This window comes from Eupeodes corollae, chromosome 1 (assembly GCF_945859685.1).
Source record: "Eupeodes corollae chromosome 1, idEupCoro1.1, whole genome shotgun sequence".
NCBI classification, from domain to species: Eukaryota; Metazoa; Arthropoda; class Insecta; order Diptera; family Syrphidae; genus Eupeodes; species Eupeodes corollae.
This window is the reverse complement of record NC_079147.1, coordinates 130135138-130148336: the sequence shown is the minus strand read 5'-3', so window position 1 is coordinate 130148336 and position 13199 is coordinate 130135138. Positions and strand designations below refer to the sequence as shown.

The following is a 13199-nucleotide window of genomic DNA, read 5'->3' as shown; positions in this document are numbered from 1 at the left end:
GACAGTGCATCGCCTTGTCTAAAACCTTCTTTGACATCAAATGCATCTGTGAGATCTTTTCCCACCTTGATAGAGGAGCGTGCATTCTCCATCGTCATTCCGCGAAAACGGATAAGTTTGACAGGGATGCCAAAACTAGACATTGCTCTGTAGAGCTCTTTTCTTTATGGATGCTGTCATACGCTGCTTTCAAATCGATAAAGAGATGGTGGGTATCGATTTGAAGATCCTGGGTTTTTTCCAAGATCTGCCGTAGTGTGAATATTTGGTCGATAGTGGATTTTCCTGGTATAAAGCCACACTGATAAGGACCTATCAGGTTGTTGACGAACGGCTTCAGACGTTTAATACGGCAGAAAGGATCTTATATGCAATGTTAAGGAGACTGATGCCTATGTAGTTAGTGCAATTTAGAGGAACTTCTTTTTTTTGTATCGGGCAAACTATGCTTAAATTCCACTCATCGGGCATACTTTCTTCCGACCATATTTTGCAGATGAGTTGCTGCATGGTCCCTTCCAAGTCATGGCTTGCTGCTTTAAATAGTTTGGCAGCGATGCCATCAGCTTCAGCAGCTTTGTTTGACTTTAGTTAAGATATAGCTATCTTCACTTGTTTGAGGTCGGGTAGGCGGAATTGTTAATCTGTTTCGCTTAGGTTGAGTGGTCCTATCCTCCTTACAGCGGAATTCGGTTCGTCATCGCCGTTATATAATTTGGAGAAGTGTCTTTCCATATTCTCAACATAGACTGCGGTTCTACTACGATGTTCCCCTGATCGTCTTTACAGGCTTCGGTACGTAGCTGGTAAAATTTACGAACCTCATTCCTGATGTGACATCCCTCTATCTCCTCTATTGATCGAGCGCTTGTCGTGCTCTCTTTTTTTTCCATCTAAGAAGCCGGTGTTCCTCTCTCCTCTTCTGCTCGTAGAGTTCGCGAGCAGCTATGGTTCTTCTGTGCAGCGCCGTTTTGTATGCTTGCCGGAATTCGTTGTAAAACCAGGGGTTTCGCTGTTGTGGCCGTATGAAACCTAGCACTTCAGAGGCGGCATCTCTGATGGCTGCAACGCAATGTTGCCACTGGTTTTCAATGCTTAGTGCAGGCAGCATAGGACTCATTAAGAGGTTACTAGAGACTCGATCGGAAAAGGACATGGAGTCTCTTGCGATTGTAGCCGTCTAACGTCGAATCTTTTCACAGTACTTCCTTGTTTTGGCTTGCGCTTGCCGGCATTCGTCGTAAAATCCACACCCAAATAGACGATGTCTTTGTTCTCGGTAACAGTCGCCGTAGTATACATCGCAGTCTTTTAGTTTGCGTTTGCCCGGGCCATCAGATCGCACTTCTTGGATGGCGGTAATATCTGCCTTGCAGCAGTTTAGAGCTTCCGCTAATTGCTCGGCTGCACGTGGTCTGTTAAGGGTCCTAACATTCCACATACAGATCCAAAGTTCGTTGTCCCTATTTCGTTTGCTTGGGTTGTCAACAGTGAATCCGTCCATATCTGAGGCTTGGTGGTGCTTCGCAACTAATGTATTTTGTTACGTAGTCAGGAAGTCACCCCGACGGCACAACCCCCCAACATGCAGGCCAGATCCTTAGTACACCTCCATGGACGAAGAGACACTTAAATCGCTCCTTATAAGTCTCGGCTCCGAATAAGTCGTAGAAGCCCTATAAGGTGTTCACTAAGTATTCGTATCGAGAATTCGTCCGCTGCTGTCTGGATAAGGAGAGGTGCCTAAGTTTAAACACCTCCCTCTCTCGTTTGCTGCCGCCAACAACTTTCCAATCTCCAGTTGAGGTACTAGGCACCCGACGTTCACCGCGGGGAGGTGGGAGTAGAAGTTCATAGACTGAGGTGGGTTTTGAGAAAAACCTGTGGATACTTGTGTCCTCTTGAACGCACATGTCTACCATTTGAACATAATAATAATAATAATAATAATACTAATAATAATAATAATAATAATAATAATAATAATAATAATAATAATAATACTAATAATAATAATAATAATAATAATAATAATAATAATAATAACAATAACAATAATAATAATAATAATAATAATAATAATAATAATAATAATAATAATAATAATAATAATAATAATAATAATAATAATAATAATAATAATAATAATAATAATAATAATAATAATAATAATAATAATAATAATAATAATAATAATAATAATAATAATAATAATAATAATAATAATAATAATAATAATAATAATAATAATAATAATAATAATAATAATAATAATAATAATAATAATAATAATAATTATAGTAGTAATAATAATAATAATAATAATAATAATAATAATAATAATAATAATAATAATAATAATAATAATAATAATAATAATTATAATAATAATAATAATAATAATAATAATAATAATACTAATAATAATAATAATAATAATAATAATAATAATAATAATAATAATAATAATAATAATAATAATAATAATAATAATAATAATAATAATAATAACAATAACAAAAATTACCTTGACAAGAGTCTCTATGGGAAGTTCCTGAAAGCACTACGTGAGGAGCAAGATAAGACCAGCTCCCTAAAATGGCTCATAGATAGCTTCCTATTCCCGGAAACTGAAGGATTTGCAATTGCAATACAAGACAAGGTAATAAAAACCAGGATGATGCAGATACAGCAAATATCAACCAGTAGTAGTACTAGAACGGGGTGATCATATTCTTACTGGGCAGACCCATGTTGAGTGCTGACGGACCGAGCAGTGGACTTCAAATGGCCGGCTATCCTAGATATCGCAGTTCCACTGATCACTTACATAAAAAAAACCGAAGCAGAAAAGATAAAGAAATATGAGAACCTAGCTCTCGAAATTAAATCAGTATGGCAGCTGGAAAGGGTTTACATCTATCCAATTGTGATATCCGCTGAAGGATTAATATTTCACAACCTAAAAAAGAACGGGTGGCATGATGGTAAGTGCGTTGGACTGTCATGCCAGAGGTCTTGGATTCGATCCCTGTCTGTGCCATCTAAAGTTTTTTCACGGTTACTGCCTTTTGCGAGGAATTGATAATTCCTCAAAGAGTAATTCTTGTCATGAAAAAGTGCTTTCTCAAATTAACTGTTCGGATTCGGTATATAAACTCTTAAGAGTTGTATTTCACTAGGACCTGGTTCTCTACGGACTGTTGCGACACCTAATTTATTTTATTTATAAAAAGAAACCTTACTCATATAATGTTTGGCTCTTTATAGCTAACCACAAAACAACACAAAAGAACTAAGCATCGGACCACTTTATAAAAGAAAGTAGAATTATGTTTATTCATATGGATGCTGCCTCTTCCTTATCCTTCTACTAGTTGACTAGGTAGAGGTCAACAAATTTTGTATTGAGCTTGTATTCTATTCAGGTCTAACTGCGATCCATGCTTTTTCGCTTGGATGCATAAAAGCCAGTCCCTTTCACCCTGGTGATTTGAACACCAACCTTGGCTTGGTGGACGAGTTCAGTTTTTGTCCGTCGAATCTAAATGATCAAACAAGAAAACGAAAAAACATAAATTTATCGCGAATAAATCGTCGTAGGAGATATTGAACAGGTCTGTTCCTTAAATTAATCCCTAAACTGTGCTAGATGTGACTTCTTTCCTTCGCGGTCCATCTGTTGACTCGTGCGTCCAGCGTTGTCAGCAAGAGCATCTTTGGGTGGCCTAACAGGATAAATTGGGAATAGCGCTCCTAAGACGCATTGCATTTTTTCGTCGCATACCCCATTTCTGCCTTCTTGTGCTGAAGTCGGTTCGATTTAGAAAATACTCTAGATCTTCCAGTTTTCTACGGAATTCCTTTATTCTTTCATTAGGATAATGATGTATGATAACTATTGTCAGCATTCCACCATTGACCCTGCAAGCCAGTTTCTGCTTCTCTTCCCTCAATGAGTAATTTTCTGGTAAAAGCAGTTCTGAGCAAATCCGGTTCATCCTTATTACGGTCTTGTTCACTTACGATGGCAATGTCGGCTTGTAATACAGAGACAAGCTGTTTCATTTTTGGCCTTCTCATCAAGCGTCTGCTGGACCTTTTTACCAATGTTTCGGTGTCTTCGGGTTTCACCTTTTCTCCAACTTCCTGAAGAATACGGTAAAAGTTCCATCTCCATGAATATGGCTTGGCTTTCGTGCGTGGTTTAAGCGTTAATCTTTTCTTCCTTTTCCTCGGTTTTTTAAGTTTTTGGTGGGGTATATATTCTTCTGTTTTACCTTCCTCTTTTGTTTTTTTCGTTACTGCACTCTTTGTGAACATAGCGTAGCTAATATCCGAATTGCGGGTACATGTCGACTTGTTCTTTTTTATATTCCCAGTTGGAGGAAATTGTAGTTTTCATTTTCATCACGAGCTGCAGACTTCCTAGAGCGCTTTTCCCGCTTCTTCTTGAGCGGCCTGGAAGGTGAGCGGTTTGAGCATTCCATCTTCTTGCAACAGGTAGGGTTGTTACTTTAGTAGTTTCCTCCCTGCTTTTGGCAATATTAGTTTTCCTGCAGCTGTTGATATTTTTTTGCGCCATTTCGTAGTATCTATTGTCTCTTCCAACTTTTTTATAACGTTTTCGATGTCTTTGCTAACGTTTTCTGCTTGTCACATGCCGCCTTCATGTGTTAGAGTCATTTTAGGCAGTTTCTTACATATGTAGAAAAAATATCTTTTTTTCAGAATTGTATGCTCTAGTGTTGACACTAAGGATACCAAGGCGACTATATCAGATGTGTTGCTCAAAGCCTATGTTATGCTCTGATAAGCTATGGCGTTTGTTATTAGTTCAACTGCATTTTCTAAAGCAAACTTGTTCTTATTCAATATCTTCTTATTACAAAAATGTATGCCATTTAAAATTATAATAAAAAGGAAATCAAAATTTATTAACCTCAAATAACAAATAAAAGGTGAAAACTATTATTTTAAAAACGAAAAGCCTTATCAAGAGCTTATAATTAAGGCTGGTACAAATGTAGAAAACGATGTTAATCGCAAAAAAACTTATGAAAATTATGAGCTAAAAATATTTAGCCGCCATAGTTACTCTTTGTTAAGGCATCAGCTTTTCAACAATCATTTTTTGGTTCTTATTTGTCCAAATCCGGCAGTTCTACTTCTGAGTAAATTGACTGTTATAAAAGTTCACCCCATCGCTAAAGATGATTTTCGCCATCATATCAGGAAGTGCATGAAATTTTTTTTGATTTGAATGCGTCTATTTTTATAAGACATTGATTAGACCACCCTTTATAAGCAGCATCGTACTTCCGCAAAAATTGAAAGCATATATCAAAATAGAACATTTTAATATTGACAAGTTATAGATATGATTAGTTCTTTGGTATCAAAGATAGCCATAACTGGCCTCATATTCTGTTATCATATTTTATACCAAATATGTCGTTTCGCATCAGTAGCACACTCAGACTTTTCGTAGAAATAATAAATTTAAGTATGTACTCGTGAACACACTAATTTGTAATGAAAAGTAATGACTAAGATTTAATGTTTTCTTTCATTTTCTAGGAGTAATGCTTACCTGGTTGTTGTTAGACAGGCAAATGATTTAATTGGAGTTTTAAACCTGGAATTAAAAAAATAAGAAAAGTGTGTGCTGATTTCAAAATGTATACACTAAAATATAAAAAGTAACGTCTACAAAATTGAGCAATTTACATATTAAGAAAGATTGTGTTCAGAATAATGCTCTAATTAATGTAATTAAACAACAAACATTAAACAAACCAAAAACCATCAGTTTTCCTTTCTTAGAAGTTATTTCCATCGCTTGTAATTGAAACAATCATTTAAATAAAACATTTATACATATATGTATATAAAAATTACATTTCTTTAGATTAAAAAGCCTAAACGTAATCTTTGGAACTCTTAAGGCATGCGTTTTTAATAAAACCATAATTTATTGCACATCTACTTTTATATCAGTTTACTGAATACAACCTGTTTAAAAAAAAATTAGGTTGAGTCTTTCCGAATTTAATGAAAACACACGGAATGAAATATGTAGATCAACTTGTAGTTTTTGACATGAATGACTAACAAATTTTTTGATGTTATATCCTCAAAATACATGATGAATGTTATCAAAAAGTGTACTGGAATTAACATGTTAAAAGTTACATTTTCGAAAAACTACATAATATCGGCAGTTATAGAGACCAATATATCTGATCACTGTGCACATTTTTACATTTTTACAGTAGTGAACACCAAAAGAGACAAACTAAAAATTAATCAAGAAAGTCAACCTACTTATGCATAAACTGGAATGAACTAGCATATGAAAACGAAATTGACGTTGATCAACTATACAATAAATTTGTCTCTCAAAAAAGGAAAGTATATACAATGATTCTTGTGAAAATTATAAGGGAAAAAACGGCACAAATATTTGACTTCACGAACCTCTACCTTTAGTTCGTAGTACAAAAAGTAACAAAAACATTCCTTATATTACTTATTTCTTTTCGGAATTGACTTGGCAGAAATTAAATAAATTATATAGTAATAAAGTTTAGCTTTCAGTTGAATGAAAACGCATGATCAACTGCCATTTTGACAGAAGGGCTCAACTTTCCATTACCGCAGCACGAATTTCGACTCGCGTTTTTTTTTATTTGATAGATATGTGCAAATTAATAATAACTATAGCAATTTTAGAGCTAGGAAATATTTATTTCTATTTTAAATTAATTTTCAAAGTTCACTTTTTTACATAAATACAAAACACGCAAAAATGTTTGATTTTGACATTTCTTCCCTGTTTTTTGTTAAGTGACGTTTCACAATCAGCTGCTCGGTAAGGACACAAAAATTAAAAATGAAATGAATATTTCGGTATTTAAATACAAATATAAATCAATCATATTATATCTTCTATTTGGTTTTATTAAATTTAAAAAGAAAACAAACTATTTAAAGTTCTGAAAACACAAATGTTTCTTTTTTATATATTTATATTTGTCGTTAATATGACAGTTCCGGATTGACTAGCTTTGTAGTGCAATTTTGCATTCACAAAGATAGTTGAATTTTGACTAAGTTGTCATTGAGTCAAAAAACTTTGAGGTGTCCTTTGCTGGCATTATTACTGGATTTTATAATGGATGGAAGAGCTACCTCATACGACGAACATTTAAGGGCAAAGTTTGAAGTTCATGGAGGAGGTGCACATATGGTGTGCCCCAAAGTCAAAACTTGGTCCGGTTCTGTTGATACTCTTTGCGGATGCGCTTCTATTGTTGTTATATACATGTGTCTTGAAGCATCGATTTCTATGATTCAGTGGTGTCACTATTTTAGATAATTCGAATATAATCCATATTCATGTACTCAACAAACAAAAATAGTCAATTATTAGTATTTTCTTCCAAAATCCTAAATGCCCGATTTCAAAAAAAATGTGTGCCATTGAATAATTGAAATCGATCAAATACACAATGGATGAACACCTTCTGTGGCACGAGCATTAGGAGTGCAATGTTTGCTTTTTTATCTTTAAAGATGTTTAACGAAAGATGTATGCATTTACTATTCGCTTCCTGAATTTCGATTAAGATATTTAATATTTGCCAGGGGAAATGGTTCGAAAACGCATACAGATTACAGACTTTTTAGTCTACACATAATGCATATATATATAATGATACAATTATTAAACTATCTATATTTAAATTTTATTACATATGACATTTTTTTGTGTCCTACAACGGAAAAACGAGTGAAATTTTATAGATTACTAGCTGACCCGACAAACGTTTTGTTGTCATATAAATAATTTCTAGAGAATATTTTGCTAGAAATGTATAACTTATTGTAAATGTGTAACTACAACAAATGTTTTTAATTTATTAAAATGAATGCTTTAAAATTATAAACATTTTTTTTTTATGATAAGCGCACACTCAAGGGTATATTACCCTTATTATGTACACAGTGTGAGCACTAGGAAAGGGAGAGAGGGGTTAAAAGGAGATGTCGGTGCACATTGGTTTTGAATTCCTGAATATTGCAATAGCTGGGAAAGACAGAGTGTGGCAGACATTCCACATTCGCATAGTACGGCTAAAGAACGAATCTCTGTACTTGACAGTACGACCGAAGATGGGCTCGAGGGTATATTGATGAGCATTCTTAGAAGCGCGAGTATTACGGTTGAACTGTTTAAGGGGAGGAATGCAGCTGGCTATTTCTCTAGATCATAAACCATTAAAATAACGGTAAAAAAGCGTGAGACAAGAAACATTTCGACGATGTTCAAGTGACGTAAATGATCTTATGATGGTAATATCACCAATCAATCTAAATGCTCTACGTTCAATACTATCCAAGAGTCTTAAGTAAGTTGCAGGAGCACCAGCCCAGATATGGGAGTTATACTCAAGCTTTGGACGTATATAGGCATTTTCACAGAATCTTTCATTTTCAACAATTGAAATTTTTTTTTTATTTTGAGGCACATCTATAAACAAACATTTTCTTGATTGTTTTTCATCTAAATAACAAGAAAATACTTGCGTGATTCATTTTGAAACATCGTTAATAAATATCTTCCGTTCTGTGCAGTGCAGTGGAGATGTGTGCTTTGAATAAAAAACTCTCATTTCATACAAAAATTTGATTTTGTACTGTCGTACAAACTTTGAAATTTAAAAATTTCGATCAACGGCTTTTTTTTATTATTGATTATTCGTAAAATTATCATTCACAATCATTTATTTTTCTGTAAGATCTTATTGATAGGTCTGCCGCTAAAAAAATCACATATTCTATACAAATCACATTTTCAATTTTAAAGTTTAAAATGCTTTTATTTATTTTTACATAGAGGCACATGATCCAATTAAATTTTAATTGATTAATTGATTGATAGAGAATAATTTAAGCCTATAAAATACTACCAGAATCGATCGTTGAGAAAGTTATATAGAAAAAAAGATCAGATTTTAATATTTGTAAAAACGCAGGTACTCTATTTTAATTGCTTTGTACTATTTTTTAAATGGTAGCACACCTTTCTTTCGTGGTTTTCCTATCAGTGTATATTATAAATAATTATAAATTATTAATGTTAAGTTGTTTCAAAGGTCGTTGAAATGTTTTTTGTTTATAAAACTTAATAAATTTGCATCTGGTACGCTTGAAATTTGCAATATTTAAGCCTATTTTTTATTAATTTTATTTAAAAATTTTAATCCAATCAATTCAAAAGTAGATTATATAATTGAAGTAAGTCATGATACGAAAATCTATCCACATAAAAAGTGTCAATTTCATTTCTAAGGCTTAATATACTGTGGTAACATGAAAGTTAAAAATACTTTGGAAATGCCCATATAAGTCTTGTAAATAACAGCCAGATCAGAGGGGAAGAAAAACTTTTTGCATCGCCTTAGAAAACCCAAACATCTTGCGGCATTTTTGGCGACATCGCGTATGTGATCGTTCCACAAAAGGTGGTTAGTGATACACATACCAAGAATATCGAGATGTTCAGTTTCCTCGATGCAAGTGCCATTTATGGATAATGGCAGGGGGGGTATATTTCGCTTTAACGATACAAGACAGCATTGCGTTTTCGAAGCATTAAATTCCACGCGATTTCTTATTCCCCATTGTACAATGCTGTTTAGGTCGGAATTTAATGAGCTTATCATATTTTGTCGTTGCAGTTCCACATCCGAAGAAGAGGTGTGTGAATCTGAAAACGAATATGAAAAGCTAAGAGTACTATCGTCAGCGAAACAATGTATTGGATTAGATGTTGCAGACAGGAGATCATTAATAAAAATGAGAAAGAGAGTTGGAGATTGAACAGAGCCCTGGGGCACACCAGCATTTATTTTGTGGTTTTCAGACTTGAATCCATCCAATACAACTTGTATTGAACGATTCGAAAGGTAATTACTAATCCAATGAAGGAGGGATTCATGCAAACCGAAAGCACGCATTTTCGATAAGAGAGCCTGATGCCAAACCCTATCAAATGCTTTTGAAATATCTAGTGCAATAATCTTACTTTCTCCAAAACTATGTAAAGATTTGTTCCACTGTTCGGTGAGATGAACCATGAGATCACCAGTGGACCTATTGCTACGAAAGCCATACTGTCGGTCATTAAGGAGCTTCCGTTCTTCAAGATATTTCTTGAGCTGATAATTAATCAGCGTTTCTATGACCTTGGAAAGAAGGGACGTAAGTGCAATCGGTCGGTAATTAGACGGTGAGGAAGATTCGCCTTTTTTGGGAATAGGCTGGACAAATGCAGTTTTCCATCCGCTCGGAACGAGACCTGAGGAGTAGGACCGATGAAAAAGCTTACCCAGTGGTATTGCCAGCGATGAAGAACACCTCTTCAGAACAATAGCGGGGATACCATCCGGACCAGCAGATTTGTGTATGTTAAGATCTTTTAGGACTCTCGCTACAGTACGAGTGCGAAAAAAGATTTGCCCCATAGAATCATTAACTCGCTCAAGTACAGGCGGAGTCATAACACTCACTGGCAGAGTTGAATTGGCGGCAAACTGCCTAGCAAAGAGATTTGCTTTCTCTAAAGAGCTAACAAATGGAGTGTCTTTCACAACGAGCGTAGGAACCGAGGAAGAGGAAGAATTCCTCATATATTTTACAAATGACCAAAAATTTTTACTGTCTTTGGGACATTGCAGTATTTTTTGCCGTAATTTTTGGTCATGTAAAAATTTGGTCCGTCGAATATGGGCGTTGCAGGCCTTCCTGGCTTGCTTGAACTTATTCCGGTTTTCCTCAGTTGGATTGGCTTTAAAACAACGGAAACTTACCTTCTTAACCCTAATAACCTCTTTACAGCTTGCATCGAACCATGCGTTTTCCTTAGGTCTGATGCTTTTAACCATATTCGGGATAAAAGTTCTCATTACCAGAAGAATAAACTTGTGATCATATCAGCGCTGGCGTCAACGTCACTATCGAGGAAGCATAGTGACCAGTTAAAGATCCTGAAGTAATTATTGAGACCGTCCCAGTTGGCTTTCTCGTATTGCCTTAGAACTTAAGCAAACATAAGCAAGAGCGATCTTAGTCGCTCGGCGCATAAGTAAAATCTGACACTTCGCAATTTGCCATTTAAAATTATGGCTTCCATTATATTTTTCATTAATTTTTTAATTAGTAATGGCCTGCCGTTGCACAAAGTAAAATGACTGGAGATCTAACATTCACTTGTAAATTATGCTGTGGCATGCTTGGTAAATCCAATGAGTTCAAAAACTCAATTGCATAATTAACAGCTTTGGTAGCATCACAAACTGTATCAATAATTTTGTATGACACCAAGTCTCCTAGTTACAAATGTTGTATCTTGAAATTTAATTCGTTGACATCTATATTTTTTGCTACTAAAATTGTTCGTTCTTTCAGCCACTTATGATTTGTATATTGTCTGTGTGCATCACTAAATATCTGGTCAATGAGAGCATCTTGTAAATCAATAATCGTGCAGAAGTCGCCCGGTAATTTTATGCATCTAGTTTCAACTGCAGTAACTTTTTCGTCGCCTATATCTAACAGTTGTTTTGAGAATGTTTCAGTGTATGGACTTTGAAGCATTTAAACACGAATATTTTCTTTCAGTTGTACTATTTCAACATTTCGCAACAGAAGCAATGATTTTAGGCATGCGTTGGTCTTATCAGCGTACGTTGAACACAGAATAAAGGGAAGTGCTTGTCTGAAATCACCTGAAAGGAGTAGCAGAGTGCCGTCAAATAGTCTGACGTTGTTTTTTTTATATTTTTCAATGTCCTGTTTAACGCCTAAAGTGAATGTTTGTGTGCCATAGTGCATTCATCCCAGATGATAATTTTATACTGTTTCAGCACTGTGGCAATGGATGATTGTTTTTTTACATTGCACACAGCGTATGGGTTACTTTGAATATTTAGTGGCAATTTAAATACTAAAGGAGCTGTTCTAACTTCATCCAATAAAGTTGGCGTAATGCCAAAAGATACAACAGCCAATGCGATACTATTATTTGATTATTTTAGCAAAAATTAGCGATATAGGGAACTTTTTGACAGTTCCACCTGGAAAAAAAGATTCCACCTTGTATTGCCGAAACTCCAAGAAAGATGTAGTCATAAATGGTTCTTTGTTCTTCATTCATTGCGAGCAACAATCGCTGCCATTTCTACAGTATTTTATTGCAGTATCTATTAAATCAGATGCATTTCGATTTGGTGAATGCATACCGATATGACTGAGTGGTAAGTTGGCAATTATAATGCAAGCTCTTTTCAGAAACGACATATTTGTAGGAAAACGACTATCAATTTTTCTAGTGACAGCTTTTTAGGTACCAATTTGACTATCACTTTGCACTACAAGTGCGGAGTGTATCGCTGCAATGTTGCAAAAGCTTCACTTTCGTGAGAGCCTGTAACTTGTTTATTTAAAAAATATAACACTGATTGCGGACATGAAAGCTGCCCATCAAAGGTACATTCACTGCTTCAAAAGTGGACAGAGTGCAAGACAAATATACGCACTCATAGCCTATTCCTTTAATCAACATTCAAAAATGTTGCTTAGTTCAGGTGAATATTTTTGGACTAGTAAAGAGGAGGTTTTACTCGAATACCGACCATAACAGCCTGTCTGTCAGTGTAGATGGCCGTGTTTCTATTTTAGTTTGAGTTCGATTGCTAGTAATCCACTTTGAAATACACTGGAACAATCAGGTAGTCCAAACGACTTTGATACATCTTTTCAGACAAATTTTAATCGACGTCTAAGCAGTTTAATATATTCTTATTTATTTTAAAAATGGACTTCGGACAAAGACCAACATGGCCTACAAAAACATAAATAATTTAAATCACGATGTCATTATACTAACGGAAACATGGCTTAATACTTTTACTCTTGACTGAACACTCAGTTTTTTTTTAAATAATAATTTTAAATGCCATTTAATTTTATACAACCAAAGTTACTTCTGGAGCAATACATTTTTTTCTACTGAAAGAAGCCAAGTTAAGAAAATTAAATTGGAGAAAATTTAATAAAAATCTATATGGTCGGTTTTGATAAAATTCGAAATTTCGATTTCTCAGCAAAAAAATGAATGGAGAATACTGTTA

The 13199-nt window shown here is 34.6% G+C and overlaps 1 protein-coding gene across 4 annotated transcripts in view; it reads right to left on the bottom strand.

The window, feature by feature from the left end:
- LOC129938954 (RNA-binding protein Musashi homolog Rbp6) overlaps positions 1-13199 on the bottom strand; it is a 77405-nt gene that overhangs the window by 62119 nt on the left and 2087 nt on the right. For 3 of the 4 annotated variants that reach the window (XM_056046797.1, XM_056046796.1, XM_056046800.1), the window contains one exon: positions 5594-5638. The exons of the other annotated variant lie outside the window; for it this stretch is intronic. In XM_056046797.1, coding sequence (XP_055902772.1) covers positions 5594-5638 — 45 coding nt within the window. Of the gene's footprint in view, positions 1-5593; positions 5639-13199 lie in introns of those variants that run through there. 4 annotated transcript variants of the gene reach the window in all.